This window comes from Lontra canadensis, unplaced genomic scaffold, assembly GCF_010015895.1.
Source record: "Lontra canadensis isolate GAN:19392208 unplaced genomic scaffold, GSC_riverotter_1.0 scaffold29, whole genome shotgun sequence".
NCBI lineage: Eukaryota > Metazoa > Chordata > Mammalia > Carnivora > Mustelidae > Lontra > Lontra canadensis.
In genome coordinates, this window is record NW_022631023.1 from 1,260,270 (window position 1) to 1,287,897 (window position 27,628).

Consider the following 27,628-nt stretch of genomic DNA (forward strand, 5'->3'; position numbering starts at 1 on the left):
GGTCGGGCCTGACGCACACTCCTCTGGGCTCCAGAGCCATCTGTGCCCGCAGCTGGCCGGCCCAGGGCCCTCGAGCCACGTGAGTTAACCGCTGAAGCCTGGACATACATGAAACAGCCCGTCACAGACTCAGGGATCTGTTTCTATTGAAAGGTCTTTTCAGGACAAACTAGGGCGGCTCCATGTCCCCTCGGCCTCTGTCCCCTGCGCTGTGCCATGGACGAGCCTGAGGGGGGATGGGTAGCGATGTCATCTGTGCGTGTCTCAGAACAGGCAGAACCAGGCCTTCTGCCCCCCATGGCCCCTGCCCGCTGACACTCCTGTGCACAAACCAGCTGCAGGCAGGGGCCCTCCCCACGGCTGCTTCCACCCTGCCCCAGCCTGCTGGCCCTCACCGCTGTCCCCAACCTGTTGGGGCCGTGGTGGGCCATGAGGGTCCCTCCCTCACCCTCCTAGGCCCTCAGCTTCCTGGGGGCGCATGGACGGAGCAGCCAGAGTCCAGGTGGCTGCAGCGATGGTGACAGGGGACTAAAGTTCTCGGGGACAGCAGCTTTGTGGAAAAAGTGATGCTTGGCCACCGGGATGAGCCGGGTATGGGAAGGACGGTCCGGGTGAGCGGAGGCAAGGCTCGTGGCCAGCTGGCGGGGTCTTCATGCAGAGCTTGGGGCTCTGGAGGTCAGGCCGGGGGTCTTCCAGAAAGATGGTGGGCACGATGCAAGAGGAAAACAATTAGTTGGCCAAATTAAAAGAAAACTTGCCTGAAAACAAAGAAATTGCAAGATGCCAAACAAGGAACTCAGGAACCCCAGGAGACAAGCCGGTCAAACCCTCTTCCGTTATCTGGGGTTTCCACAGCGTCTGGCAGACCTGGGCAGTGCTGACGAGCACAAGGGCTAGGTGAGAGGGTCTCCCGAGGCAGGGCACATGGACAGGGATCCTTTGTGAAGCCAGGACTTCACAGGTTGAACAAAAACCGGCATGTGGAAACACGCAGACACGCCAATATTCCCGTCTCAGCCCTGACACTGAGGAAGGAAAGGGACTCGCCTGAGTGCTCAGGAACTCCAGAAAGACCTCAGCACAGAGGGCAGTCTGAACTCAGGCAGACTCCGTGGTCCAAATTTCAAGCTGATTATTTGCAAAAACAGTCCCATTGGTGCATTCCCCCAGGTGACAGAAGCAAACACATCTTTTGGGGGAGAATTAAGTCAAGAACTCAAAGCTTTACAACCAAATATACTTCCGAATCAAACAAGAAGTTGGTGATCAAAAGTCGTAAGAACGAAGGAAACAAGTCACCATATCAATGTGTAAGCAACAGATTAGATGCAGCTGAAGAGGGAAACAGTGAGCTGGAAGACAGACCCAGCGGAGCTACAGCAGAATCGTCCAGAGGAGCAGAGACGTGGGAAACTACGGAAGGTGGAGTGGAGGCATTTGGTAGATCTAGTGAGATCACATCTAATAAGATTTTTTGAAGGAAACGACGGAACAAAGAAGAGGCAGTATTTCAAGAGATGATGGCTGAGGAGTTTTCAGGTCATTTACAGATAGCCAAAAGATTCAGTAAGCTCAATAAATCCAAAGGAGAACGAATTAAAACAAATTTATATCTAAATACGTAATAGGGAAACTTCAGAAACCGAGAAAAAAGAAAAGATATTTAAAAACAGGCAAAACCATAGATTATTTACAAAGGAACGACAATCAGAGTTTTGGTTTCCCATCAGTGTCAACGGCAGCCAGAAAACAGTATAATAACTTAGTCTTCAATGTACCACGAGAAAGTAACAACCCAGAGTTGTAGAAACAACCATACTATAATGAGGGTTAATTTTTTTCAAACAAAAAGGAAATGTGAGAGTTAACTACCAAAAATACTGTTAACAATGAAAAAAAAAATACTGTTAACAATGAAAGTATTCTGGCCGTGTTGTCTAATATTGTGGCGCTGACTTGCACCGGGCTCTTTAAACATAAATTAAATACAAGTTCACTCCTCCTCCAGGTGTGTGGTTTCAGCAGCACCCGAGGGCAAGGTGTGGTGCAGCCGTGCCGTGTGCCCCACTGGGCCGCAGGCCTGTCGCCCCTGGTGCCCCCAGACTGTCTCCACACAGGTCTGTGCAGGACAGCCCACAGGAGCTGCAAGTCCTCCCGGGCCGGCCCCAGCTCAGCACCACATCCTCGCAGCTTTTCCATCGGAGCTCCTCCCACGGTGCGGGCTGGGCCCGATGCCCGTCCCCTGCAGGCGCCCGTCTCTTCAGATCCCAGGCTCCTGGTTGGCCTGTGACCGCAGCATTCCTAGGGGCCCAGGAGAGCTGGCTCTTGTTGCAAGGGTACAGTGACATCGCTGTAGCTGCCTAGGTCCCTGGGCAGAAGCGGTCACCTCGATGCCTCTCCTGGGCACCTAGGACTTTGGGGCACGGGTCTACAGCTCATCTCTGTCCACGGCTGCTGGAAGTGACACAGTTGGGTTTTTACTCATGTTATGCCTGTGTCTGAAAGTCACAGGCTCTGCTTCGACTGCTCTGGGACCTCCTTAATGTCGCTAAGATGCCCTCTTGACGTGGCCCCCTCTGGGCTTCTGGAGAAGCGGGTGCGTGGCAGCCCCACTGTCTACGCCTGGATCTGGGACCCCAGACTGTCGACGGCGGGTGTCAGAACAGTGATTTCAGCCTCACTGGCTTCTGGGCTCACGGCTGTCCCCCGGCCCCGCACCTTCCACATCCCTGGGCTCGCCCGTCCTGCTCGGCACTGTCAAAAGTTCCGGAGATCTTCGTGCCTAAGTTTCCAAGGCTTTACGTTTCTGAAAATGTGCTTAGGCATTTGTCCACTTTTTGCTTCTTCTGTCCTTGCATTTTTAAAAAACGCTGTCTCAGCCACGTGCTGCCTTATTTCTGGTGAAACCTGTGCGTGGTCTCCTGCAAGGAGCTCCTGGCCATCCTGGCTCTCGGAAGGGGGTCATTTCTGCATCCGCTGTTTCTGAAAACAGTGTGGGCTGCAGGGACCTCCGCCCGTCTCAGCCTCCACCCCTGGGTGCCCCTGCCCCAGCTCACACTCCCGTCCAAGAAGGGGAGCCGCCCGCGGAGCACCCGTGGGGCCCCGTGCTCCCATCTGCTGTCCCAGCTCTGCAGCCCCCTCCTCCCCACTGCACGCTGACATCCTGCCCTTTCCCTCCAGCCACACACAGACGGGAGGTGTCGGCCGCGCCACTGCCCCTGTTTGCCCGAGGGCAGGCCGAGGGGCAGACAGGATCCTGGGTCCAGAGTTTCCCCCTGAGGCCTCGGATCCCAGACCAGGTCCCTCCCGCACCACCTGATTCCCTGGTGCAGGGTCCCTCTGGAAGGTCCCTCCCTTCCCACCACACTGTCCCCTTCCCTGAAGCTCGTGGCCTCTCAAGAGCCCTGGGTCCTGGTGGTGTCCCCCCCACACTGCTTGTCCAGGCACAGGCTAGCCCGAAGGGACTCGGGAGGTCCCCGGGACCACCAGGGGGGCTGGGAGAGACAGTGACGAGGCAGGGAGAACGGGTGGCCCCTTGTGGCTGCAGACATGCCGGCCTCTTGTGCACTGTGTGACCACGTCGCCCAGAGAATTTTGATCTGGATTTGCATGAATTCCTCTGTTACTTAAGCCATGGCCTGCCCGGCCCAGCTCCCAGCGTCTGCGGCGAACCCCACCTGCTTTCCCCTTGGTTCTGCTGTGGGAGGGGCACGGAGGCCAGGGCAGCAAACGGTGACAACAGTGAATTTGGAAATGCAGCCTTGTCCCTTTTATTGTCAGGAGCCAGGCCACCTCTCTGTCACCAGGAATCGGCTTTGCCCACGTGACGGCTCCTGTTTGAACGGACAGGGACCGTCCGGCGCTCACTCTCTCCCGACTCCCACAGCCCGTGGCCGGCCGCCGACGCGAAGCCACTCGCGGACCCCAGACGGCTGACGGAAGGGACCGGGCTGGCCGCTCTCTGCCCGGCGGGCGACAACATTCAGCCTGCAGTGGGCATTTCTGCGGAGAACAGTTACAAACAAGGCGACCTGACCAACTCCAGGACGGAGGCCCTCCCTGCTTTGCCCCTTGCAGGACCAAGCACGAGCTTCAGCGGGAGAAGCTTCGAGACACGCTCTGGGCTCTGCGGGCAGACGGTGTTTTCCTTGCACAGGTCAGCCCTGACTGCAGCGGGTCCCGTCCTCCGGGGGGACGCAGGCAGCCACGGAAGCCGATTAGTTCTGGGCAAAGGGAGAAAGAAACACTGGTTGGAGGGTCGCCCTCCTCTCACTTGGCTTAGAAAGAGTCCGGCTCCAAACCAGCCTTTTCCGTCACGCTCTGTCTAAATGCGCGGTCCAGTCTCTCCCCAAACGAGGCTTGGGACACACAGCAGGACACCCCGCTGACCCCAACCCCAACCTGGGGACCCCGGGGTGGGCTGAGATACGTCTCTGCAGACAGGCCAGAGCGAAGGGCGCCCAGCATGCAAGGCTGGGCTGGGGAGGGGCTGGTAGAGAAGACCCGAGGCTTAGGGTTGGCTCCCAGGCTGGGAAAACCTACACCCTTTTAAATACTTTACTCTATAGCTTAATCTTTCAATTCCGAGTTTTTACAAAAGGTGGTTTCTGGCCTATTGTAAATATTAATGTGTCAGAGTAAACCCTTCCACTCCTCCCTCACGTGGAGGCACTTGCAACCCAGTGATCTTGGCTCCAGCCCCACTATGTGCCCAGCTCATGCACCCCTGCGCTCGCGGACCCCACCCTCACCCCGTGTCCCTGCTGCTCCTTGATCCAGAACCTCCTGAACCCTGCTCTAGCCTACAGCCCCGCCCTGTCACCAGCGCCCCGGGTCCTCGTCTCCCCCGTTGCCTCTACTGCCCAAACACCCCAGAGACAGCGAGACCCTCAACAGGTGATGGCCAGGACTCAGGACCCACGTTTAATATCCCTCCCCCTCCTCCGTGAACCGTCCACCTCCCACCTCCACCGTCTACTCCCACATAACACTTCCGGAATCAGAAAGTCGTCTGGAAAAGATGTTCATAGAAATTATGTAATAATTTATCACCTGTCGATTCGACTAGGCTTTTGTTACGGTGTTTGGAAAGCAAAGGGTGTAAACCACCCGGCCTGTAGAAGCCGTCACTGTCTGTCACTGCTAGTTCCAGGGCGTCAGCCCACACACATCAAGGGACTGTCGTTCGCCCGCGGCCCCCCGTCACGAGTCACGAGTACTACCTAGTTTCTTTCCTCCTAGACATGCCAAGGGGACCTGTGGACGTCGAAGTGTTAATTTCATCGCTTTTATGCCGACTCGACATTTTAAAATAAAAGCCTTCTGTCATTCCGTTATCTTAAATCTATTTTCACCCAAACTCCGAGCTGCCAATTGAGTTCGTTCTAGTCATGGCCCACGTCCTGCCTGGGATCTCACTCTTCTTGTCAAACCATCGAACCAAATTAGACTGATTTTCTGTCAAGAAAGGTCTGACCCACTTTTTCAGTTGCGATAAGGGAATTAACATACTTTCCCCAGGGTATCCCACAAGAAAAACACTGAGAAATGAAACTGTAAGAAGACACGCTATGAAGTAAGTTCCCGGAGGCGGTAAACATTGACACAAAACCCACGTTACAACAGGCCACGGAAAGAAAAAGTGCTACAGGCTGCTTCCCTTTGTAAGAAATTCACAAATTTAAATAAATCTGTAGGCAAATGCCCAGGTTATCCAGTGATGAGGGGAATGATAAAGTCTGTGTGTTCGTGTGTTTGTTGACTACTACACCACCTCAGGAGCTAAAGACAAAACGAGAACCAAAGGTAAAAACCATCTCTAAAACGTCCCTCCTTCGCCAATTCTATCGCGCATCAGGATCTGCGTCTCCTTCGTGTTTGATGGGAGAGACGCGCACACGCGGCCACAGGCGAGTTAGTCTGGCCGTGGGCGCGCGGCGAGCTGCCGGCCACGGGACCCTGCACTGACCACTGTCCCCACAGACGCTCTTGTGCGGGTCCTGGGGTCCCGGGTCTCGCCTGAGCATCTCGCAGAAGCCACCGTCCGTGTGGGTCCTCGTGGGAAGGCTCTGGGGCCGAGAACCTGTACCAGTTTGTGCTCTTCCAGGGTCTACATCACGGGAGGCTTGGGCAAGTGGCAGGACGGCCGCGAGCAAATGCGCCTCTGGCCGCCCGCTGTCCCCGTGTCCCGGGCACGGGTGAAGCAGCGTAAGCGTTAGGAAGAGAGCACCCGGGGAGCTGGACGTCGGTTCCGGGGACGGTGGAGCGTGAGTCCGCGCTTTGGGAGACGCTGCCGGCGGCCCCCCTTTGTGAACCTTCCCGGGCGCCTGGCTGCTCGGTGGGTGCAGGGTCATGTGTTCGAGCCCCACGGTGGATGTACAGATGACTTAAAAAAACAAAAAACCCTTCCTGATAGTTCCCTTAATATTTTTTTAACTTAGGGAATTTACATTCGATGGCGTTTTATTTTTTCTGTGTACATTACCTGTGTTTGTGTTTTAACACAAAACAAATCTGTGAGCCCTTAGAATACCATAAAAATGGAATTTTTAAAAAGTCTCCGTTCAGGGGCGCCGGGGTGGCTCAGTCGGTTACGCATCTGCCCCCGGCTCAGGTCACCATCCGAGGTCCTCGGATGGAGTCCCGCATCAGGCTCCCTGCTCAGCGGGGACGCTGCTCCCCCTCTGCCCCTCCCCCTGCTTGTGCGCGCTCTCTCGCTCGCTCTCTCTCTGCCAAGTAAACGAACAAACTCTTAAGGAAAGGAGGTCCCAGCCAGGTCACCTGCTGCGACTCGGCTGTGACCCTCGCCTACGTGGGGAGGTCGGCGTGTGGCCAGGTCACCCGGTCGGCCGGGTGTCAGCAGTTGCCATCAGCCCCCAAACGTCTCGGGACGTCCTTGTCTTTGTCCCTTGCGTTGTCCGGGCCAACTTCACCCGTTCGCCAGCTCGGCTACGGTGCTCGTGGTTTCCGATTCCTGTTTCCTTGTCCGTTCCTACAACTTTCACAGGTTTATTGTAACATCGGGGGTCTGCTCTGAAACGTCGGCTCGCGTACTTACCGAGCCTGATCCAATACCAACCATTTGGATATTCCTGGTTGTGCTTTCAAACGTCTCCTCTCCCCGAGGGGGGTGGCTGCCTGCTCTGACAGCATGTTCAGGACCTCGGTGTGACCCCGGGGTGCTGAGGGGCAGAAGAGGTGGGGAGCCCCAGGAAGAGGGCCCAGACTCGGGGCAGGCCGGAGCCCGCAGGACACTGTGGCCCTGCGGGTGGGATCAGGCAGGCGGGGAAGCACGGGGCCCCCCACAGGGCACAGGGCCTTTGCACGGCCCTGACTGCTGCGGGGACGTGCCCATGGCCCCCAGCCTGTGGCGTTGTGTGCGCCCGTGGTCGCAGCCCAGCCCGAAAGCCGACGGACAACAGCCCTGCGCGCCCCACGGAGCGGCCAGCTGGGGTCTCCGCCGAGCCTCAGTGCGCAGGGCCGCGCAGGGTGGCCACGGGCAGGGCTTCGGGGCTCTGGTGGGCGTGGCTGCTCCGCTGTTGTAGGACCCGCGCTCCCCACAGGGTCATGGGGGGTGCGCGTGGTGCCTGCAGGGGCCCACGGGGGCTTGGGCGCTGTGATGTGGGGGCGCTGGGGGCGGGCATGGGCTCTCCGCGGGGGGGGCTCACCGCGGGGGGTGGTGGGTCCAGCAAGTGGAGTGGTGCGGTGGACTCTGAGCTCCGCTCCCGGATTCCCGCTCCTCCTGCCACAGTTTCCGACCTGCGAGCTTGCTGGAGTGTTGCTTCTGCTCCTACTAAATATTCGTTTTAATTATTTAAACATTTAATTATGTCACTAGTATCCAAGCTCACTAAATAACTGCTCCTCCCTCCAGCGAGGCCCCACCTGGAGCCAGCGTCCGGCTCAGTCTGACCCCCCCTCCCCTCACCCCTTCCCTCCCCATGGGGGCTGCGGGCGGGCACTTCCAGCCTCCTTCCCCCGGGGAAGCTCCGCCTGCGCAGTGGCCTCTTTGGTGCCAGCACCTGGGTGGGCGGGGACACGGTGACAGGTCCCCAGCCTCATGGCCATCAGGTGAGTGCCTTGAGGCACAACCAGCAGCCTCCCCTCCCCACCCCATGACCTGGTAGGGGGCTTGCTGTCCCCATCCCTTCTCAGAGGCTTAATGTGTCTTTTTAGGCTACATATTTTCATTTTATTTAACTCTTTTAAAAGACTGATTTGTTTGAGGGGGGAGGGGCAGAGGGAGAGACAGAGAGACTCGCAGGCAGGCTCCCCACTGAGCTCGATCCCAGGACCCTGAGCTCACGACCTGCGCAGAAACCGAGTCAGACGCTCAACCCGCTGAGCCCCCCAGGAGCCCCACATATTTAATGTTGCTTTTATTGTAGGAAAATAACAGAATGAAATTGATGCAAAACAGAGCAAATTATTTGTCAACAGTGCGTTTTATTTGTGTGGGGATTTTTACTTTTAAAAACATTTTCCTGGTTATTTTTCTCTGAATTGTAGGAACATCAGACAAATGGGTAAGCTTTAAAAAGTAAAATTGAATTAAAATCACGCCGAATCCTCAGTCATTCACAGGGACTGGGCTGCCCCACGTACGCGTGCATGGAAAGCGGCGGCATTTCTTTACCACGAAATGCAAACGGTGGGAAGACAGTGCGATTAGCACATGGTGGGTTTGGAGCATTCGTTAGTTACCTGCTCCCTAATTTGTTAATCACCAGTCTCTGGTAATTGGTCTCTGCAGCCGGTTTCACCGGTTTATTATGAGCGTCCCGCAGAAACGTGAGCCCTGAATAGTAAAGCCCCCCCATCCCCCGTAACTTAGCAGCTGGGCCGTGTCCCCGCACCTGGTAGCCCAGTCCCTCCGCCCAGTGGCCCACTGGTGTCCACGCTCTTCCTGTGTCTTCCCGCTCATGCCGCCCTCACACAGCCCAGCAGGTCAGTGGGGACTACATCGTCGTCCCTTCTTACCCGCGGGATCTCGCCCGGGGGCCGCCGTTTCACGGTCCTCTGCACAACTTCCACATGGGAGTGGGTGTGACGCGTGCTCAGGAAGACCGCACGGGACCCACGGGTCCCAGGGGTTCAGAGGAACTGTCCTGAGTTGGGTAAATGTGCTGAGCACTGGGGCAGCACACAGGGAACAAGACCAGTGTGCGGCTCTCAGCCGGCGCTTACGCACCCCTCCCAATCACACTCATCAGGACGGACTGCGAGGGGACCAAGGGGAGAACTGGGAAGGAGAGAAAAGCCAGCCACACAGCAGCGGTGGAACACTGTGTCTTTTATTGAGAACATCTCCAGTCCTTTGTCTACAGGACAGCGTCTCATGCTTGGTTCCGGCTGGTCTCGGTGCGAGGGCAAGCTCATGCGGGTCGCACGGGTGGTATATACATCAGTGTACGTACAGAGGACACCGGGGCCTGGGTCTTAGCGACAGGGCTCTTGGCTGAATTACATTCATAGAAAAGTGTCCCAATTCTAAAATAAAACAAAATAAAAGCACATCGCCCAGGATCTGGAGAAGCAAACTGCTTCCAGGCTCACTCGACACACATTCCACAGACTGCCTTTAAACACTGGTGGTGGCGTCCAGAAGGACGGGCGTCGGCTCCTGATGTCCCACCAGCTCACGGCGGGGCCGAGCTACATGTTCTTGGGGCTTGGGGCTCGTCCCTGCACCGTGAGCAAGTGCACACAGCGGCTCCGGAGGACAGCGACACGTCCGGATGGAGCCAGACCGTGGCCTCACCGGCCCCAAGGACGTGACTGGCCGCGTGGCTGTAGAGGGGGTCACAGGACACACCAGGGGACAAGGACAGACAACACTGGACACGCGCATGGTCACAAATACTCTGCCCTTCCCGTGTACATAGGTGTGGGGTTGATAACGAGGAATCTTCCAAGAGACTCTCTAGCTTCGAAGATTTTAGGGATGGGAAAGCCAGCCGATTTTACTTCTCTTGCTAGAACGAATTTACGGTTGGGGTAGACCCTGTATTTTGGTGTAAGATGTTTCAGAAATAAAAAAACATCTGATAGTTGTGTTTTGAGAAAAAGCGGAGGGGCGTGCAGCCCTCGCCCACAGCATTCACGGAGCCACACCCAGGTCTGCCTGAGAGCGGCCTCGCCCCAGCGTCACTGCATGGAAGCACGGGAAACAGTTTTTACAAAGAAGCGGCGATCCCGTCGTCTGGGCAGCAGGGAGGTCATGGGAATAAAAACACATCCCAGGGAAGGCAGTGCCGGGTGAGACGTTGGCTTGTACATTTTAAAATAAAGTAACTGCTTCTGATTAAATGAGTCAAGCACACTCTGATTCACGATCAGAATTGCGCTCTGTGGCATCTGACCTGTGAAGAGGGGACGCCCGGCCTGGGCTGACCCTGGGCGGCGGGAAGAGCCCCGCCGGGGACACCACTGTGACTCAGGCCTTCCTCTAGCAGGACAGTGGCCCGCAGCCGGTGTCTTCCTGGAATTAATAGGTTTAGCGAACAAAACAGAAGAGAACCCTCCCAACCCCCTGGTCAAAACGTCCTCAAAATTGAAGATTTTTCTCAAAAACCCAAGTTCTTGGCTGTGTCCATTTGCCTAAGTCCCTAGAATCCTGACTAAGGGCACGGTATGCCAAGTGACTCCTGGGGAGACGGGGTGGTGCACCCTGAGCCTTGGAAGGGACCCTTTCAAGGGCCAAGTCTCCTGACCTGGTGCCTGGAGGAGTTCACGTTTCTGCTTCTGTCCTGCTCCCGCCGTCCGACCTGGGAGCCGCCCGGGGTCCCAGGCGGACAGGGCTCCCTTCCTCCCTCCCGACCCACCTGTGGGCCTGGACACTCGCACAGCTGGGGGTCGGCCGGGACCGGCACACAGGACCGCCGCGCACGCGGAGCGGGGACGCCGCACTCGCCCCAGCGGTTAGCGGGAGGGAGGAAGTCAGACATACTGGGTAGTGTTTGTATGTATAATGCAATATATTTCCACTGAACTTTTCATCAAAATCCACGTATTTTTTTAAAAACTAAGTCCATCTCCCAATCCCCATTAGAAAAAATACCATTTACCGAGAGAAGAAAAACGCAGGGCTCTCGGATGTCCTGTGCGCAGCACCTGCTTGGGGAGGGCGGCGACACCAGCTGACACCCTTCCTGCTACAGCAGAGAGAAGGCGGAGGCCCCTGAGCCAAGCCACACCCCTGGGTCCCTGCAGCACGCCAGCCTCACCCCCCCGCCCCCCAGGGACCGCTCGCGACAGGGGCAGGCACAGCCCTTCTGGTCCGAGTCTCCTGCTCTGCGCACGTGGGGTCCGGGCAGAGGGGACCGTGGCCGCCCTGCTCCTGTTCTACGTTTTCACAGTCTGGCAAGGTGAGACGGGGTCTCCCGGCTATGCCTACAGCCTCCACAGCAGCCCCTGCCCACTTCCGTGTCAACGGCCCTGATCCAGCAGGGGCAGGACGCTCCCCAGGGCTCCTGTCTGATCCTGAGTGGAAGCAACAAGGCAATTGGTGCAAATCTCTGAGCTCAGGTCCAGGTGCCCCAGGACCCTTGCCCGCACTCCTGTCTGCTGGCTCAGCCCAGGGCCACCCGGGGGGCTGGGGGATGTGCAGCAGCGCCCCTGGGCCACCCCTGGCACCAGCAGCACCCCTTCCCTGCCGTGACCGTCAACGTCCAGACCCTGGTGGGGACAATGCCTGCGGCACGCTTCCTCACCAGCTTCCAGCCTGAATACTGACTTCCAAACATGTCTTTGATAAAGCTGGAAAGAAGAATTTAAAAATACGCCTTAGTGGCATTTTCTAAGAACGAGTCTATCTACTTAATTCTATTTCCTTCCTGTGAAGATGTCTGGGGAGTCATCCGTATCCGTGGGATTCGGAGATGGGGAGGGGATTTTAGGCTGACTTTTGTGCACTGGCCCCTACGGCTTCCTCCTAGTCCCTGAAAGTCAAACACTGCTGAGAACCTCACAAGAATGGCCAGGATCACTGCCCCAGTCTCATCTCTGGTTACTGAGACGTAAACCAACACACATTTTCCATGATGTGATTCCAGGAGGAGCGCAGACGCTTCTAGGGGACTGAAGGTTCCGGGGATCTGGGCTGCGCCCCCACGGGTGCACGCAGTCACTGCGTGGGAGACTTGGGGGAACGCAGGGCCGGGCCCCTCCTGCGGGGTCTCCCGCGCTGAGAGGACCCGCTGAGCGATCCGGGGGACCTGCCCGCGGCACGGCTGCGAGGCTTCTCCTCCTACCGCTACTTCCTCACCTTCTCCACAGATAAATGCTCTTCTGCAATTAAAATAACGTGGCCTAAGAGTGACTTGATATAATTACTTTATAAACCACGTTCCTAACTCTGAATAAATTATTTATTCAAAAATTTCACACAAAGTAATTTCTATTTTCCTAAACTTAAGGAAGCCCTACTCAGTAGAACTCAATTTCTAGACGTAAACGGAGATGGAAAGCAGTCACTGGGTCATTCCAGGGGTAACGATGTTGTAGAGGGAGACGCTGGACCCCACACCCTCCCTGCCCAGCACCCCGCGTCCCCACACCCCTGCCCCCAGTTCGGACGTGAGGCTCCGGAGACGGTGCCGGACGCGGGCAGCACCCCCCCAGGTCAGGGCGTGAGAGAGAACTGGTCCTGCTCCGTGGGCTTCTCCACCCAGGCGCCCAGCCCCGCCTTGATGAACGCTTTGAACAGACACGCCTTGGCGGCCTGGTACTCCTTGGCCACCAGCTTGGAGTCGTGGTACATGTTGGGCTTAGCGATCTTGGAGCGCAGCAGGCTGGAGGGAGCCTGTGAAGAGTTTGAACAAAGCACGAGTGTGGAAGCAGCCAGAGCAGAAACCAAAGCTCAGTAAGACATTCGAAATCTGGGGTTCGGTCCCATACAGGCTTCCGGGGACGTCACCGCCGGAAGGCGCCTGCCTCCCAGGGCTGTGTCACGGGGGCGAAGCCTGAGCCCCGGGGCGGTCTGTGAACTGTCCCCACACAGGGTCTAGGCCAAACAGGCATTTTCAGACCCCAGGCTCTAAACAGGCACTTCTGAACCCACAGGGAGTTGATTCTCATTCCAAGGTGAGTGTTTTCAGCCGTTTACAAGCCAGCACCCGACTGGCCACTTTGTCACACGGGAGGACTCGGAGGCACTGCCCCCGCGGCTGCCTGACTCGTGTTGGTGCAGATCGTAAGAACAAATGTGGTGCAAGCCCCCCCAGCCCAGACGCCCGTCCTGTAGGACCAGGGCCCGAAGTCAGTGGCTTCTGTCCACACGGCCACGCCGAGGGCACCACCTGCTTCTCAATAAACACCCACCACCACCCATGAAGGGGAACCAGGAAAATGCCCGTCGACCAGAGGAGGATTTATCTGGGGAAACGGACTCTGCCCTCCAGCAGGAAACAGGCCCAGAGCCTTCTAAGGGCTGTGGGAGCCCTGGCTCTCCCTCCTCCGGGTGGGGCCAGGCGGAGACGTCCCAGGGGGATGCAGAGGCAGGGTGGGAGGAGCTGCGGAGGAGGCTTTACTGGGGAGATCTGGGGCCACACTCTCAGGATGGAGGAGAAGACCCCGGAAGGCTGGGGAGTGGCTGTGCGGGCGGCACGGGGCGTCAGGGGGGCGGCTGCGGGGAGGGGGGCGGCTGCGGGGAGGTGGGGTGCTGCGGGAAGGATTGGCCGGTACCTTGCCGTGCACACGCATCCAGCGACAGTACAAGGCGTGCTTACACAGGCGGGACGCACGGCCCAGCTCGTCCTTCCCTGTCGTGGCGTTGATGACCTCGATGGCCGCATCGCCCACCGTCCAGTTGACGCTGAAGTTGGGCGCCTTCCCCGGCTGCCGCGCTTCCGCGTTGCTGATGCCTGGAGCGGAGAGACACCGGTGAGGGACAAGGAGCCCACGGCGCGCCTGAGCAGCGTGAGTGGCCCAGGTGCACTCACCCCTGCCCAGTGCCACCTGCTGCCACCCAGGAGCGGCCTTGACTGTGCTCGGGAGGTGGGCAGGGCCCGCAGACACCCGGAACCTGTCGGACGTCACAGCACCTCTGAGCGCCCTCGGGATCAACAGCTCCAAGTGCGGGCGCGCGAGCCCCTTCTGGGGCTGAGTCGGGTCCCGTAAAGTTGTGCGGGTGAGGGCGGCCCTCACGCTCACGCCCCAAGCGCCCCACATGCCAGAGGCGGGGCACGGTCGGGCTACCCCACCTTGCACGCACTGTACCCGACGCGAGGAAGCAGACTTGAGCAGCGCAGATACGTTTTCTTACCACACTGACGTGGTCTTGTCATCGCCAACCGAGCCTCCCTTGGAGGGGCGGAGAGACTTTTAAAGGACGCTCAGATGACTGGGAGCGGAGTGCTCACCTCCCCTCATCGGTGCCGCGGGTGGGACAGTCCACACCTCGGGGGGGACACAGACCACCCCGACACAGGGGGTGTCTTCAGGACACACCCCCGACGGCAGCCGGCCAGGCACGGGCAGCCTGCCGCTCCCTGACAGCTGGGGCGCCGGTGAGCTCCGCGGGGCTCCCACCCCAGTCCTTTGCTCCATTTCTGCTCTGCGCGACTGTGACCCTCCCCCGGCCCCGAACAGAAAGTCACACGTGGGCCAGCAGGAAAGCTTCATCGTGGAGAAGCCCCAGTTCTTCAGGCAAAGCAGTCACCAGTGTCAGAGCAGGGTGAAAGGTCCTCCTTGTAAGTCACCGTGTCTGGGACGGCTGCCGCGCCAGAGGGCCCTCGGCCGGGGGGCCCAGCGCTCCCAAGGCTGCACTCAGGCTGCCGGGAGCCCCGGCCCCCCCCAGGCTCCTCCACTCTTCACCGCAAGGCCGGCCGCCGGCGCCAGCTCCAGCCGACCGCGCGCCCAGAAAGCTCCTCCTGCCGTCCGTGCGACGCCCCGGGGGCCGCCTTGTGACCTGCTTCTGAGGAAGAAGTCAGGATTGTGGCCGCCACGCTCTCATGCCGGCCCGGGCAGTGAGCACTTGTACTTCCCAGGGGCCGCTTCACTGACCTGTCCCAGACCACGAGGGCACGGCCTCAGGAGTGTTCACAAAGGGCGCACACCCGTCACCAGCGTCCCAGCAGCCGGTCACCAGCCAGGGCCCACTTGTCTGGGAGCTCTCCGGCCTCACGACCGGTCCTGCCCCGCGCAGGTCGTCATGGCACTGACCCCAGCACTCTGGCTGGGGCTGCCCGCTGGGAGCCTTACCTTTGTGGGGCCATTTACACACACGTACTCCCGTGCGCCGCACCCTTTGCTCGAGGTCACGTGTGTGAGTCACACACCCCGGGACAGAGCGGCCGCCTGCCCCCCCGTTGCACCCGGGACCCCGCTGGGGACATGCCACTGGAGGCCTCCTCACTCTGTTGTTGGTTCTAGCACTTGGCTATTCTGAAGAGTGTGTATGAGCATTCCTGACCACGTGTCGGTGACACAGGCCAGGTGTCTGACGGATGCACACCAGGCGTGCAACAGCTGGGTGTACACGCAATGTCACACGGAAGCGTTGAAAATACCAGGCAAACCAGGTCAAGCTGGCTAGCAAGGCGCGGCCCACCACTCAGCAGGCTCACCACACAGTTCAAGAAGCCACTCGAAACACAGGAAAATCAACTGAAATCACAAATCGATCCAACAAAATTTCCTTCCTAGAAAGCTGGGACAGTCCCTGAACTTCAGCACAGCGACGAGCTCCTGTTCTCGCAAAGCAGGAGGTCACACAGGGCGCTGGCGCCGTCCCACGGCCTGCACGGCTCACGCGGCCCCTGGTATCTACGGCACCTGCTTCTTTTTCCATTTGTTGAGATTAAACACAATTTTAAAGTTTCTGGGTGGGATATCACTCACAGCTTTTGGTTAGATTTTGATAAAACCGTCCTGTCGGTAAGCGAAGGGCCATGAGAAGCCACAGTCCATCCACCTGAGAGGCCAGAGCCAACCAGATTAAGGGGAACCGTGGCCCGTGGGCCATTGGCAGTGAGACACATGGCCTGCCTACAGCTCTTTTCCAGCACAAAAAGAATCAGGAAGACAGGGCCAGAATCTGTTTTTTTAAAGGCTTTAAACAAATGCTGATCTTGCTGAGACAGAAAATGCGATGTGTGTGGCCAACCTTCCTGGGACGGGATGGCGGCAGGGCTCAACCTGACACCCCAGTCATACGCCCTCCATCACAGGGCTGTGGGTCTCCATACACAAGGTCCCCGGCCGGCCACAGCAGACGGGCTGCGGACAGCACGGCTCTGGCGCGCCACACAGCCCGCAGGCCCCCAGTCAGGGCTTGCGGGAGAGGAGCAGCCCTCGGTGGGCACAGCCGTGCGGGCAGCTTCTCCTGCAGTCAAAGCCACCTTCCCCTCAGACTTCCCCTTTCATCCACCCTGCTGCTCGGGGCTCATGCTTCCCAAGTAAAGCACTTTAACTTCTCCCCTCAGTCTCTGCTGTCCAGGGAACGCAGACCAAGACCTGGAGATGTCATTCCAACTTCCAACCAAAACCAGCCCTGGACGACCGGCTGCTCAGATCACCAGGCGCACAATCAGGGCTACATTGCAAACACTCTATTTTGGAAGGGGAACACAGAAAGGACCGTTGTTTAAGAATGGGCATTCTGTGATTTAAATATAAGTTCAGACTTTCATTTCTGGGTGAGACGGAGTAAGAGCTGCTGGATTTACCCTCCTTACTAAAATAGTAGCAAACCAGACAAAATACCTCAAACACCAGCCTTCAAGACCCTGGACATTAAGCAAGGAAGGGCAGTGGTTCCTGAGAGACAGGAGACCTATGAGGTGAACCCCATGAGTGCTCCAGGCTATGGTCCTGACAGCGTCCAGGCAGCAGTGTGGAAAGAAGGAGCCGAGGCAGAGCCTGCAGACCCCCTGAACCGAGAGCTCGGGAAACTAAGGTGGCCAGGCGGTGGCCAGGAGGGTGCAGAGGCCAGAGAGCTGCAGAGGGTCCCCTGAGCGTCAGCGGAGGGCGGACAAGAGCACACACGCTGCTCAACACTGGGCAAGAACTGCCCAAAAGGGTCAGAGAACATGCCCGATGGTCACATAGAGACATGAAGAGTTTAGGTACACACTTGAAATCATCAACCACCACACAGAAAGATCTAGAACAGAAAAAAGATTAGTGAACTTAAAGATACAATAACAGAAACTATTCAAAATGAAACACACAGGAAAGAGACAGGGGAAAAAGAAAACCCAGCAAATCAGTGCGCTGTTAGACAAGTCTGTCAGCCTGACACACATGTGACTCAGTTCCTGAAGGAGGGGAGGCAGAAGGGGGTACAGAAAACATGAAGAAAAAATTAGACAAATTTTCTGAGATCAATAAACGCACAGATCTAAGAATCTCAATGAAGCCCAAACACGAGAAAGGTGCAGAAGGCGACACCAAGCACATCGTGACCAATTGCTCCATGCCAGTATGAAGAAAAAACGTCAAGCCCGGGCAGAGGAACAGCACCACATACGGAGGGACAAAGATGAGACGGCAGATTTCTTACTGCAAATAGTGCACACAGCACGACAGGGAGCAACATCTTCAAAGTGCTAAAAGGAGAAGAAAAGAAAACACTGCCATTTCAGCAAAAATATATTTGCCCAGAAATATATATTTTAAAAAGGAATGCAAACTAAAGGCTTTTCCAGACACACTGAAGCTGAAAGACTTCATCACCAGAGGACTCGCACCACAAAAAAGTAAAAGGAAGTCCTTCAGGCAGGAAGACATGGTAACAGAGAGAAATGAGGGTCTACTTAGGGGAATGAAGAGCACCAGAAGTGGCAAATCTCTTTAAAAGCTAATTGGTTGTCAACATAACACTGTTTATCAACTATACTGGAATTAAAATTAAAAAATTTTTAAAAAAAGCTAATTGACTGTTGAAACAAAAGTAATAGTATAGTATGGGATTGTTACCATATGCAAATGTTAAATGTACAACAATATCAGAGACACCAGGAGAGGAGAAATGGAAGATTCTTATACATAAGTGGTATAATACCACTTCAGGGCAGACTGTGATAAGTTAAGCATGTATGCTGTAAAACCCTAAAACAATCACTAAATTAACAAAACAAAAATGTATAGCCAAAGGTCAAGAAGCAGTTAAAATGGAATCATAAGATATAATTAATATAAAGAGAAAAAGAGTAAGGGAGGGACAAAGATAATATAGAACAAATAAAAAATAAGTGCCAAGATGACAGATTTAAACCTCACTATATCAATATCACAATAAATGTAAATGCCCTTAGCACCTTAATGAAACGGCAGAGACTGTCAGTCGGGGAGAGGGAAAAAGCGGGTCCAAACATGCCGACTACAAGAAACATATTTTAAATATAAAAAAATGTAAAACAATTTAAACATCAAAGGATGTTAAAAGATACACTATGCTAGTATTAATTGAAAGAAAGGAGGAGAGGATCTACTAATGCCAGACAAAAGAGATTCCGGAATGAAGAACAGTAACAGAGATAAAGATCATTTTATAATGACAAAGGAGGCCAATTTATTAAAAGGAAACCACAATCCTAATTACAAAGCTACAAAGTACATGAAGTAAAAACTGATAAAAACCTTGAGAAATACACAAAAGCACAATTATAGTCAAGAGATTTTCCATCTTCTTCTCTCAGTAACTGACAGACCAAGCAGAAGGTCACACACAACACAAGCAAGCAACTCACAGACCATTCTTCACAAGTAGCAGGGATACACTCTTTTCAAGTTTTCATGGAACGCCAACAAACATCACATCCTGGTCTGTAAAATAAACATAAATTTAAAGGACTCAAGTTAGAAAGTGAACTAAATTAGAAATGAACAACAGAATCACCTCTGCAAAGTCCCCTCATATTTTGAAACTAAATAGCACACTTCTACGTAGCCCACGGGACAAAGTGTTTTGAAAGGAGTGAAAGCAGTAACACGACATGTCAAAATTTGTGAAATGTTATGAAAGAAAGAGAGGTCTCAAAACAATGGCATCAGCTAGTACCTTAAAAACTAAAAAAAGAAGAGCAACTGAAACACAGTAAGCAAAAATAGTAAGATCAGAGCAGAAATTGTTGGTTTTCTTTTTAAAAGATTTTTATGTATGTATTTATTTATTTATTTGAGAGAGAGAGAGTGAGAGAGAGCTTGAGATGGGAGAATGTCAGAGGGAGAAGCCGCCTCCCCATGGAGCCGGGAGCCCGATGCGGGACTCGATCCTGGGACTTTAGGATCATGACCGGCATGTATGGCAGTCGCTTAACCAACTGAGCCACCCAGGCGCCCCAGAAATTGTTTTTTAAAAGAAGCCAGAAAACTGAAAAACAAACAAACCCCCAAACCCATAAAACCAAAAGCTGGTTCTCTAGAGGAAAATCCATGAAACTGACAGACCTCTAGGTAGACAGATGAGGAAAGAGAAGACACAGGGCAGCGGAATCGGGAAGGAAAGGCACGGCATCCCCGGAGACGCTCAAGTGTTACAAGAATAATAAAGGAATGTCATGAACACTTTCAAGCCAATAAATTTGACAGCTTAGGAGCAATAGACAAATGTTCCTGAGAGACATGGATTACCAAAGTTCACTGAAGAAAACAAAAACAGGCTCACACAATTTGCTGTATCTATCCTGTTACAGATCATGAATACACAGACACTTGCTCACAGAGAAAACCTCAGGCAAGATGGCTTCACACTGGTGAGTTCTACCAATGTTTAAGAAAAAACTGGTATCGAATCTAAACCAGTTCTTCCAGAAAACTGGAGAGGAGGAAATGGTTCTCTGCTCATTTTATGAGGCCAGCGTTACCTCGATGCCAAAAAACCTGACAAAGATACACAAAGACAACTACAGGCCAACACCACTACAGGCCACTGTACCAGAGATACAAACATTCTAAGCAAAATTATAGCACATTTCAAAAGATTAATATATAATGACTATACAAGGTTTATCCCAGGAACACAAGGTTGGTTTAATATTTATTTATTTATTTATTTATTAAGATTTTTATTTATTTCTTTGACAGACAGAGATCACAAGCAGGCAGAGAGGCAGCAGAGAGAGAGAGAGAAGGGGGAGCAGGCTCCCCGCTGAGCAGAGAGCCCGATGCGGGGCTTGATCCAGGACCCTGGGATCATGACCTGAGCCGAAGGCAGAGGCTTTAACCCACTGAGCCACCCAGGCACCCCTGGTTTAATATTTAAATAACTCAATGTCACCATATTCCGAATGAAGCATTAACAAACTAAAAAAGAACCAAATGATCAGCTCCACTGAGAGTAGAAAAAAATGCCTGACAAAATCCAACATTCATTCCTGATGAAAGACCCCTTTGCAAACCAGCAGTCGAAGGCCCCTTAAGCGGAGAGAGGCATCTGTGAAACCCCACAGCTGGCCACACTTACCGGAGAGAGGCTGACCCTGTCCCCGTGACTGCACACAAGGCCCCGTGTGTGCTCGGGGCCAAGCTCCACATTCTCCTGGAGGCCCGGCTGGGCGCTACACGGGAGGGAAGAACTCACGGGCATCTCGACTACAAGGAAGAACTGAAACATATACATCTCGACCATCTACAAAGAAAATTCGATGAAATTCCTAAAACAGCTATTAAAACTAATATCTCTCTATATCAGAAATGAACTGGAGTCTGAAACAGAAATATAACATTTAAATATAACATTTAAAGCAGCGTCAAAAGTACAAAACACTCTGTAGTTTGTAGATGAACCCGACAAAAGACGTGTCAGATGCGCACACTAAGTGCAGAGCACGGCTGAGAAACGTGAGCCGCTAACGGAGTGGAGGGGCGTCTGTGCTCGTCCCCGAAAGGTTCGAAGTCCTTAAGATGTCAGTTTTCCCCGAGCTGATCTGCATGTTCAAAGCAAACTTAATCAAAATCCAAACAGGGTTTTATGTAAAGCTGATAAACTGGTTATAAAATTGCTGTGGGGGCACCTGCGTGGCTCGGTCACTCAGCATCCAGATCTTGATTTTGGCTCAGGTCATGGTTTCGGGGTCACGAGATGGAGCCCCGTGTCAGCCCCACGTCACGCTCCACACTCAGTGCCAAGCAAAGTCCTCTTGTCCCTCTCCCTCTGCTTCCCACCTCCCTCAGGCTCTCAAATAAATAAAATCTTTAAAATTGCTGTGAAATGCAGAAAGGGCCTATGTAGCCAAAACTACTTTGAGAAGAAAGTACAAAGTTGGAGATCTTATTCTCCCTGATTTCAAAACTTACAAGACAAGTAATCATGACAGTGCGATACTGGCATCAAGACAGACAAGCAGTTTGGAGGTTCCTCTACCCTACGACCCAGCAACTGCACTACCTATGATCCGAAGGGGCCCCTGCCCCCCAGTGTTCACAGCAGCGACGTCCACAACGGCCAGCCTGCAGGAAGAGCCCGGATGTCCGTCGGCAGATGAACGGACAGAGAAGACGGGGCTCGTCTACACAACGGAATGTGACTCGGCCGTCAGAAAGGGAGACGTCCTGCCCTTTGCATCGGCGTGGATGGGACTGGGGGGGATTGTGCTGAGCGACGTCAGTCAGTCCGAGAAAGTCAATTGTCATATGTTTTCACTCCTATGTGGGATTTAAGAAACAAAACAGAATCATAGGAGGAAAAGGGTAAAATAAGAGAAGATGAAATCAGAGAGAGAAACCATAAGACAAATCTCTTATCTCTAGGAAACAGAGGGCTGCTGGAGGGAGGGCGGTGGGGGATGGGGTGACTGGGGGCGGACATTCAGGAGGGCCCGTGATGGGATGAGCACTGGGTGTCGTATGCAGCTGGTGACTCCCTGACCTCTACCTCTGGAACTAATAATACACTGCATGTTAACTAAACTGAATTTAAATTAAATTTAATTTTTTTTAAAAGACAGTAGGGGCGCCTGGGTGGCTCAGCTGGTTGAACAGCTGCCTTCAGCTCAGGTCATGGTCTCGGGGTCCTGGGATCGAGCCCCGCATCGGGCTCTCTGCTCAGCGGGGAGCCTGCTTCCCCCTCTCTCTCTGCCTGCCTCTCTGCCTACTTGTGATCTATGTCTGTCAAATAAATAAATAAAATCTTTAAAAAAAAAAAAGACAAAAAGATCAATGGAAGACACTAGTATCCGGAAACAGACCTCCATGTGTGCGTGCAAACTGATTTTTAATAAAGATGCAAAAGAATTCAGTGGGGAAAGGATGAACTTTTCCACAGATGGTGCTGGGCTGACTGGGGATATGCTAAACAAATGAACACGTGAGCTCAGGCTGGGATGTAGTCCCAAGTTTAAACACTGAGCTGTAGATTTTCTAAGAACACAACAGAGGAGAAAATCTCTGTGACACTGACTTAGATAAACAGTTTTTATTTATTTATTTATTTATTTTTTAAAAGATTTTATTTGTTTATTTGACAGGCAGAGATCACAAGTAGGCAGAGAGGCAGGCAGAGAGAGAGGAGGAAGCAGGCTCCCCGCTGAGCAGATACGGGGCTCAATCCCAGGACCCTGAGATCATGACCTGAGCCAAAGGCAGAGGCTTAACCCACTGAGCCACCCGGGCACCCAGATAAACAGTTTTTAGATGGAACATCAAAAGCATGACTTAACAAAGAAAAGTTGATAAATAAGATTTTACCAAAACTAGAATTATTTGGTCTCTGAAAGCCATGGCTAAGAGAATGGAAAGAAAAACATTTTCAAATCATGTATCTGATAAAGATCTTATAACCAGGACACGTAAGTAACCCTCAAACTCAGTAAGAGATTAAACAACTCAGTAAGAAACGAGGAAAGTTTTGAAAGGTTCACTGAAGACCACATACGGATAGCAAGAGAGCACTCGAAGAGATGCTCAACTTCCTTGGTCGTTGGGGAAGTGCAAATTAAAAGCCCACGGAGACCCCCCTCCACCCCCGTCAGAAAGCCCGGAGCGGCTCCTTACTCGGCGCTGGCGAAAGGAGCACAGACGGAGGCTCACACAGCCCTGGTGGGCGTGTGAAGGGGCACAACCCCTCCGGAAAGGTGTGACAGCGTTCGGAGAAACACGACCTGCACCCTTCACACTGCTTGGTATCCACCGAAGAGGAGCGGAAAGGCATGTCCGTGCAATGGCGTGGACGCGAACGTTCTAGGCGCTTCCTTTGTAGCAGTAAAAGACTGAACACGCCCCAAATGTCGCCAACGGCCGGACGGACACACAAGCTGTGGTCTGCCCGCACAACCCATCATGACTTAGCCATGAAAGTAACGACCTGCTGATAAACTCCACAAACACGGATGAATCCGAGAACAGTCATTCTGCATGAAATACGCCAGGCAAAAAAGTACGTATCTCACGATTTTTGTAAAATCCTAGAAAATGCAAACCAGTCTCTACTGGCAGATCAATGGTTGCCTGGGGATGGGACGGAGGAAGGGCAACCGGGAGGGCAGTGGGTGGGCTTGTCACCCCCTGCGGGGAGGGCTGCAGGCAAACAGATACACTAACCAAACTGTATCTTTTAAATACACAGTTTATGCCAATTATACCTCAATGAAGCTTTGAAAAAACACTGCAAGGTAATTTAAAAAGAAAAAATATTGTTCTCATTAAAAAGTAACACTTGCTCGTTGCGGGAAATTTCAAAAATTTACAGAAACCTGAAAGACGAAAGCTACGACCCACAGAGTCTTAAGCCGACAGAAGCTTCTATCCAAGAAGCTTGAAAGCGTGAGTGCACGTGCGTCCCGCCTCTGAGACCCTGACTGGGTAGGTTTGTGCGTGGGGGGCGGGGGGTGGCCCTGGCCACCAGAAACTCCTGAAGACTCTACAAAGGTTCTTACATCCCCTCCCGCCAAGAATTCTTCCTTCCGGATGAGAATCGCCACTTGAATCCCTACCCTTTGGCCCGCGCATCCTTGCGCTTGAGAGGACAGGTGCACACGTGCCCCGAGGGCTCACTTCTGCACCGCACCCGTCCTTGATCCCCTCGTAATCCACTCACAGCTGAGCGGTACTGACAGCTGAAAAATTAAGCTACACTTCGACTTCTGGGTCTGTCGCTAAACTTGATTTCTAGTATTTCATTCAGGAGTTTTGCATCTTTAGTCGTAGGTGATGCTGTCTGTGATTTTCTTATTCGTGCCTCTCTGTCCAGTTTTGGAATTAGGTCAACTGTTCTTTCCTATGACCTGGAACGTTTATACAGACGTGGAATGATATGTTTTTTGGCAGACTGATTAAACTCTGAACTTATTGGAAGGTAATGTGTTGATAATATTTTCGAAGTCTTTGCTGGAAATCTCCTTTGCCAGATTTTTGCATTTCCGTTGGGGTAAATTTTGGCAATTTACAACTCGCTTGTCCTTTTGTTGTTGCTGTTGAGATTTCCAAATTGATCAGTATTAGAGTTGAATAAAGAATTATTTTAAAATTCTGCTGCCCGCCTCCGTATTGGTAGGTGCAGCAAATCCTACCATTACTTTTGTTTTGTCTGACACTATGACTTTTATCTGATGGTGGTAGATCTCTTTCCCGGTTCTTTCAAATCAACACATTTTACTTTTATTGATGGCCTATAATCTTGTTCCTTGTTCTGTCCCTCCCCTTTGCTTTCTGCCTGTTTGATTTTCTTCCCTCCTCCTGCAGTCAGCGTCTTACTTAGCTCTGCTGTAGTTTTCCTTCCCAGTTCTGGGCCAAATGCTTAGCTCATTATTTTTCATTCATTCATTCGGGGCCATGCACGATTCTGCCGAGTGAAACTGTGGCTCTGTCTCATCATTTTTGATGTGTGTATTCTAGGAATCCAGTTTAAGGACTGGGTTCTTCTCTGATTGAAGAATTACTGACGAGAGTCTAACCTCCCAGTGGCTGAGGACTTTTGGTTTTAATATCAACTTTGTAGAGCTAACTTTGAGTTTTGAGGTCTGCAGTAAGAGGAGGTCACCTGTACAGTTAATGAGTCTGGATTTAATTACCTGTGACCGTGACTGTGTGAGGCCTGGCAGAGCTGAGTAGTGTGACAGACTTGAGAAGACAGTGTTCATCCTGTTACTAAGTCCAAACGACTTCAAGGAGACCATTTCAAGCATCCACTTGAAATGGACTCTGTCCCATCTCACACCAAGTCCTCAAAAGCATCCCAGGGCTAGGTTAAAACCCAGCAGTGGTGCTCAGTCTGAGCCCAAAGGCCTGACGATCAGGGCAGATGGGGTAAATCCTGGTCCAATGGCAGGAGAAGGCCGCACCCTGGCTCCCTCAGTGAGGCAGGAAAAAAGAAGTAAATTCCTCGCTCCTCCACTTTTTGTGCTACTTTGTGTTGTGCATTCTTTGTTCCTCAGAAGGCTAGAAGATGTCCACCCACAGTGGGGAGATGCTAATTTCACCCTGCAAACACCCTCCTGGACAAAAACAATGTCTAATCTGGGTGCCTGGGACAACTCAACTTGACATATAATATTAGCCGTCACAGTATAGCAGTTTACCCTTCCTTTCCTAAAGAGCTTTTTGTGTTTCCTGGAGTTTACATTTTCCTTTTTTTTTTTTTAACTGTTCACTGAGAAACATTTACTTTCACATTATTGCAAAGACCATTTACGATAGTTACGATAGTTTCTTAGGCTACTTGTTAAAATGCATTCACTTTTTTTGGAAAAAAACATTCTTTTTAGAGTTTTCTGTTATGATTCTCCATTCTAACATGGAACTGTTACATTTTAGTCTTGCGGACAACTTATCTATTTCACTGTATTCTTAGATTTACAAAGTATTCTTTCTTGGATTTCACGTTTCTCTCTTTCTTAGATGCCTTTTTCATTTTGCTAGAGTATCTTTACTTTTTTTTCCTCAAAAAAATATATATATTGGAAAGAAACCCTCTGAACCCTTGAATACCTGAAAATTATCACTTTGTCCTAATGCTTAATATCTGGTTAAATAAGAAATTCTACAAAAACCAGTTTCTCTTCAGCTCCAGCTTCCAGTGTCCCTGGTAAGTGTTACATAAATCTCATACTTACTCTAGTTAATTTGGAAGATTTCAGCATCTTCTCTTTATACCTCCACTGGTCTGAAATTCGTAAGGATGTGCTAGGAATGGATTTTTAAAAATTAATTCTGCTCACTACGCAGTGGTTCTTTCCATTGCAGTACTCATGCTTTTCTTCAGTACCCCAAAATTTTCTTCTGTCATCTCCTCCTCTGCTTTCTGTTTCTGAAATGCCACCAGAGGGACACTGGATTAGCTCTCCACATCTCCTGACTCTTTACATTTAATACTTTTCTGCTCCGAGTTTCCAGAGACACACTTGACGTACCTTCCTCTCCGCTCACAAGAATTACAGTCTGGGGGGAGAGTTTTGTTCTACCCACTACTCATCCCAACACAGAACACTGCCTATGACACACTCAACTGGTGTATTTGTTGAATGCCTTCTAGACCTTCAGACTGATACTTGCTTTCCACACTCACAAAGTACTCGATGTGTACTCACAAGGTTTGTTATTTATATTCTCTTCTATTCCCTGAGTTAGGATTGTTTTCTCTTAGTTCAATTTTCTCATACAGAATATTCACGTTTGTGCTGTTTATTTTCCTCAAATGATAATGGTTATTCATTCACGTTTGTGAATAAAAATCTTGGTTAATTACTTTGGGTAGCTGGCATGGTTTCTTCCACCTGTTTCCTGCCTGTGTATGTGACTGGAGGGAGAGCCTAGAGGGAAAGCCATGTCCAGCCAGGACCCACATCACCTTCTAGACCAAGACTCCAGAGGTCCAGCCCAGTCACTGCTTGGCTGCCGGGATGGTCAGGGGACTCTAACCACTTACAGAGTAGCCCTACCATGGGTGAGACTCCCTCAGAGGAAACAGGTGGCCCCTCCCTAGATGTCACAAGACCATGGGACATCAAGACACCGTTAGGAGTTAAGCATTGTCCTGATACCACCTTTTTCTCATTTTACTGATTCTCTGTTATCAGGAACCCATACATTATGGTCTGGAGTTCTGCCAGGGCCTCTGGGTCTTTGATAGGGTTACTAGCACACCTGTCCTCTCTCTGGCACCCGCCTGGCATGCAGGTTCCTTCAGTCCACTGAGCTCATTCAAGGGCACGGCCTTTCAAGTAGACAGAATCAGGGAGGGTTTCCTGGGGGTCCTGAGTGGAGGTGGGGACCTGTTTAGGAACAACTGGTGGGGAATCTCTACCATAATGGAATTGAATCTTTCATGAATAAATGGATAATGCTTATATTATCTTCCTTTAAAATTCCATTACTTGTTTACAATAAGATCAAAATAAAGGATTATTTTTAATGATACTTAAACCTTAGAATTACAACATTTCACATATTAAAACTAGAGTTAACTGAGAAAAATAAGACTTTAAAGTACAAATCGTTTTTATATATTTTCAGCTAAATAAAGTGCCATCTTTAGCAAGAATGGAGAAAATAAGGCAAAAAGAAATCGCTAGCCTGAAGGTTCAATGCAAACCATATGCCTTTTCTGGGGCAGAAAGCTCTCAAATGGTCACAAGAGTGTATGTATGTCTATGAGTCCCCGGGGCCAACACCACTGTGGGGACAGACACTAATGAGGAGCTCTTCTTTCCGGGGCCACGGAGCGAGAACTAGGGTAATGAGTCACTCATGG

General features: G+C 52.3%; 1 protein-coding gene across 1 annotated transcript in view; it reads right to left on the bottom strand.

Annotated features, from left to right (window-relative positions):
• Positions 1 to 12,616: 12,616 nt before the first annotated feature.
• Positions 12,617 to 27,628, bottom strand: part of ADARB1 (adenosine deaminase RNA specific B1) — a 127,964-nt gene continuing 112,952 nt past the window's right edge. The window contains exons 10-11 of the mRNA XM_032865217.1: positions 13,684 to 13,862; positions 12,617 to 12,802 (exon numbers count right to left, since the gene is read on the bottom strand). Of these exons, the coding sequence (XP_032721108.1) occupies positions 12,623 to 12,802; positions 13,684 to 13,862 (359 nt within the window). The 3' untranslated portion in view covers positions 12,617 to 12,622. The remainder of the gene's footprint in view (positions 12,803 to 13,683; positions 13,863 to 27,628) is intronic.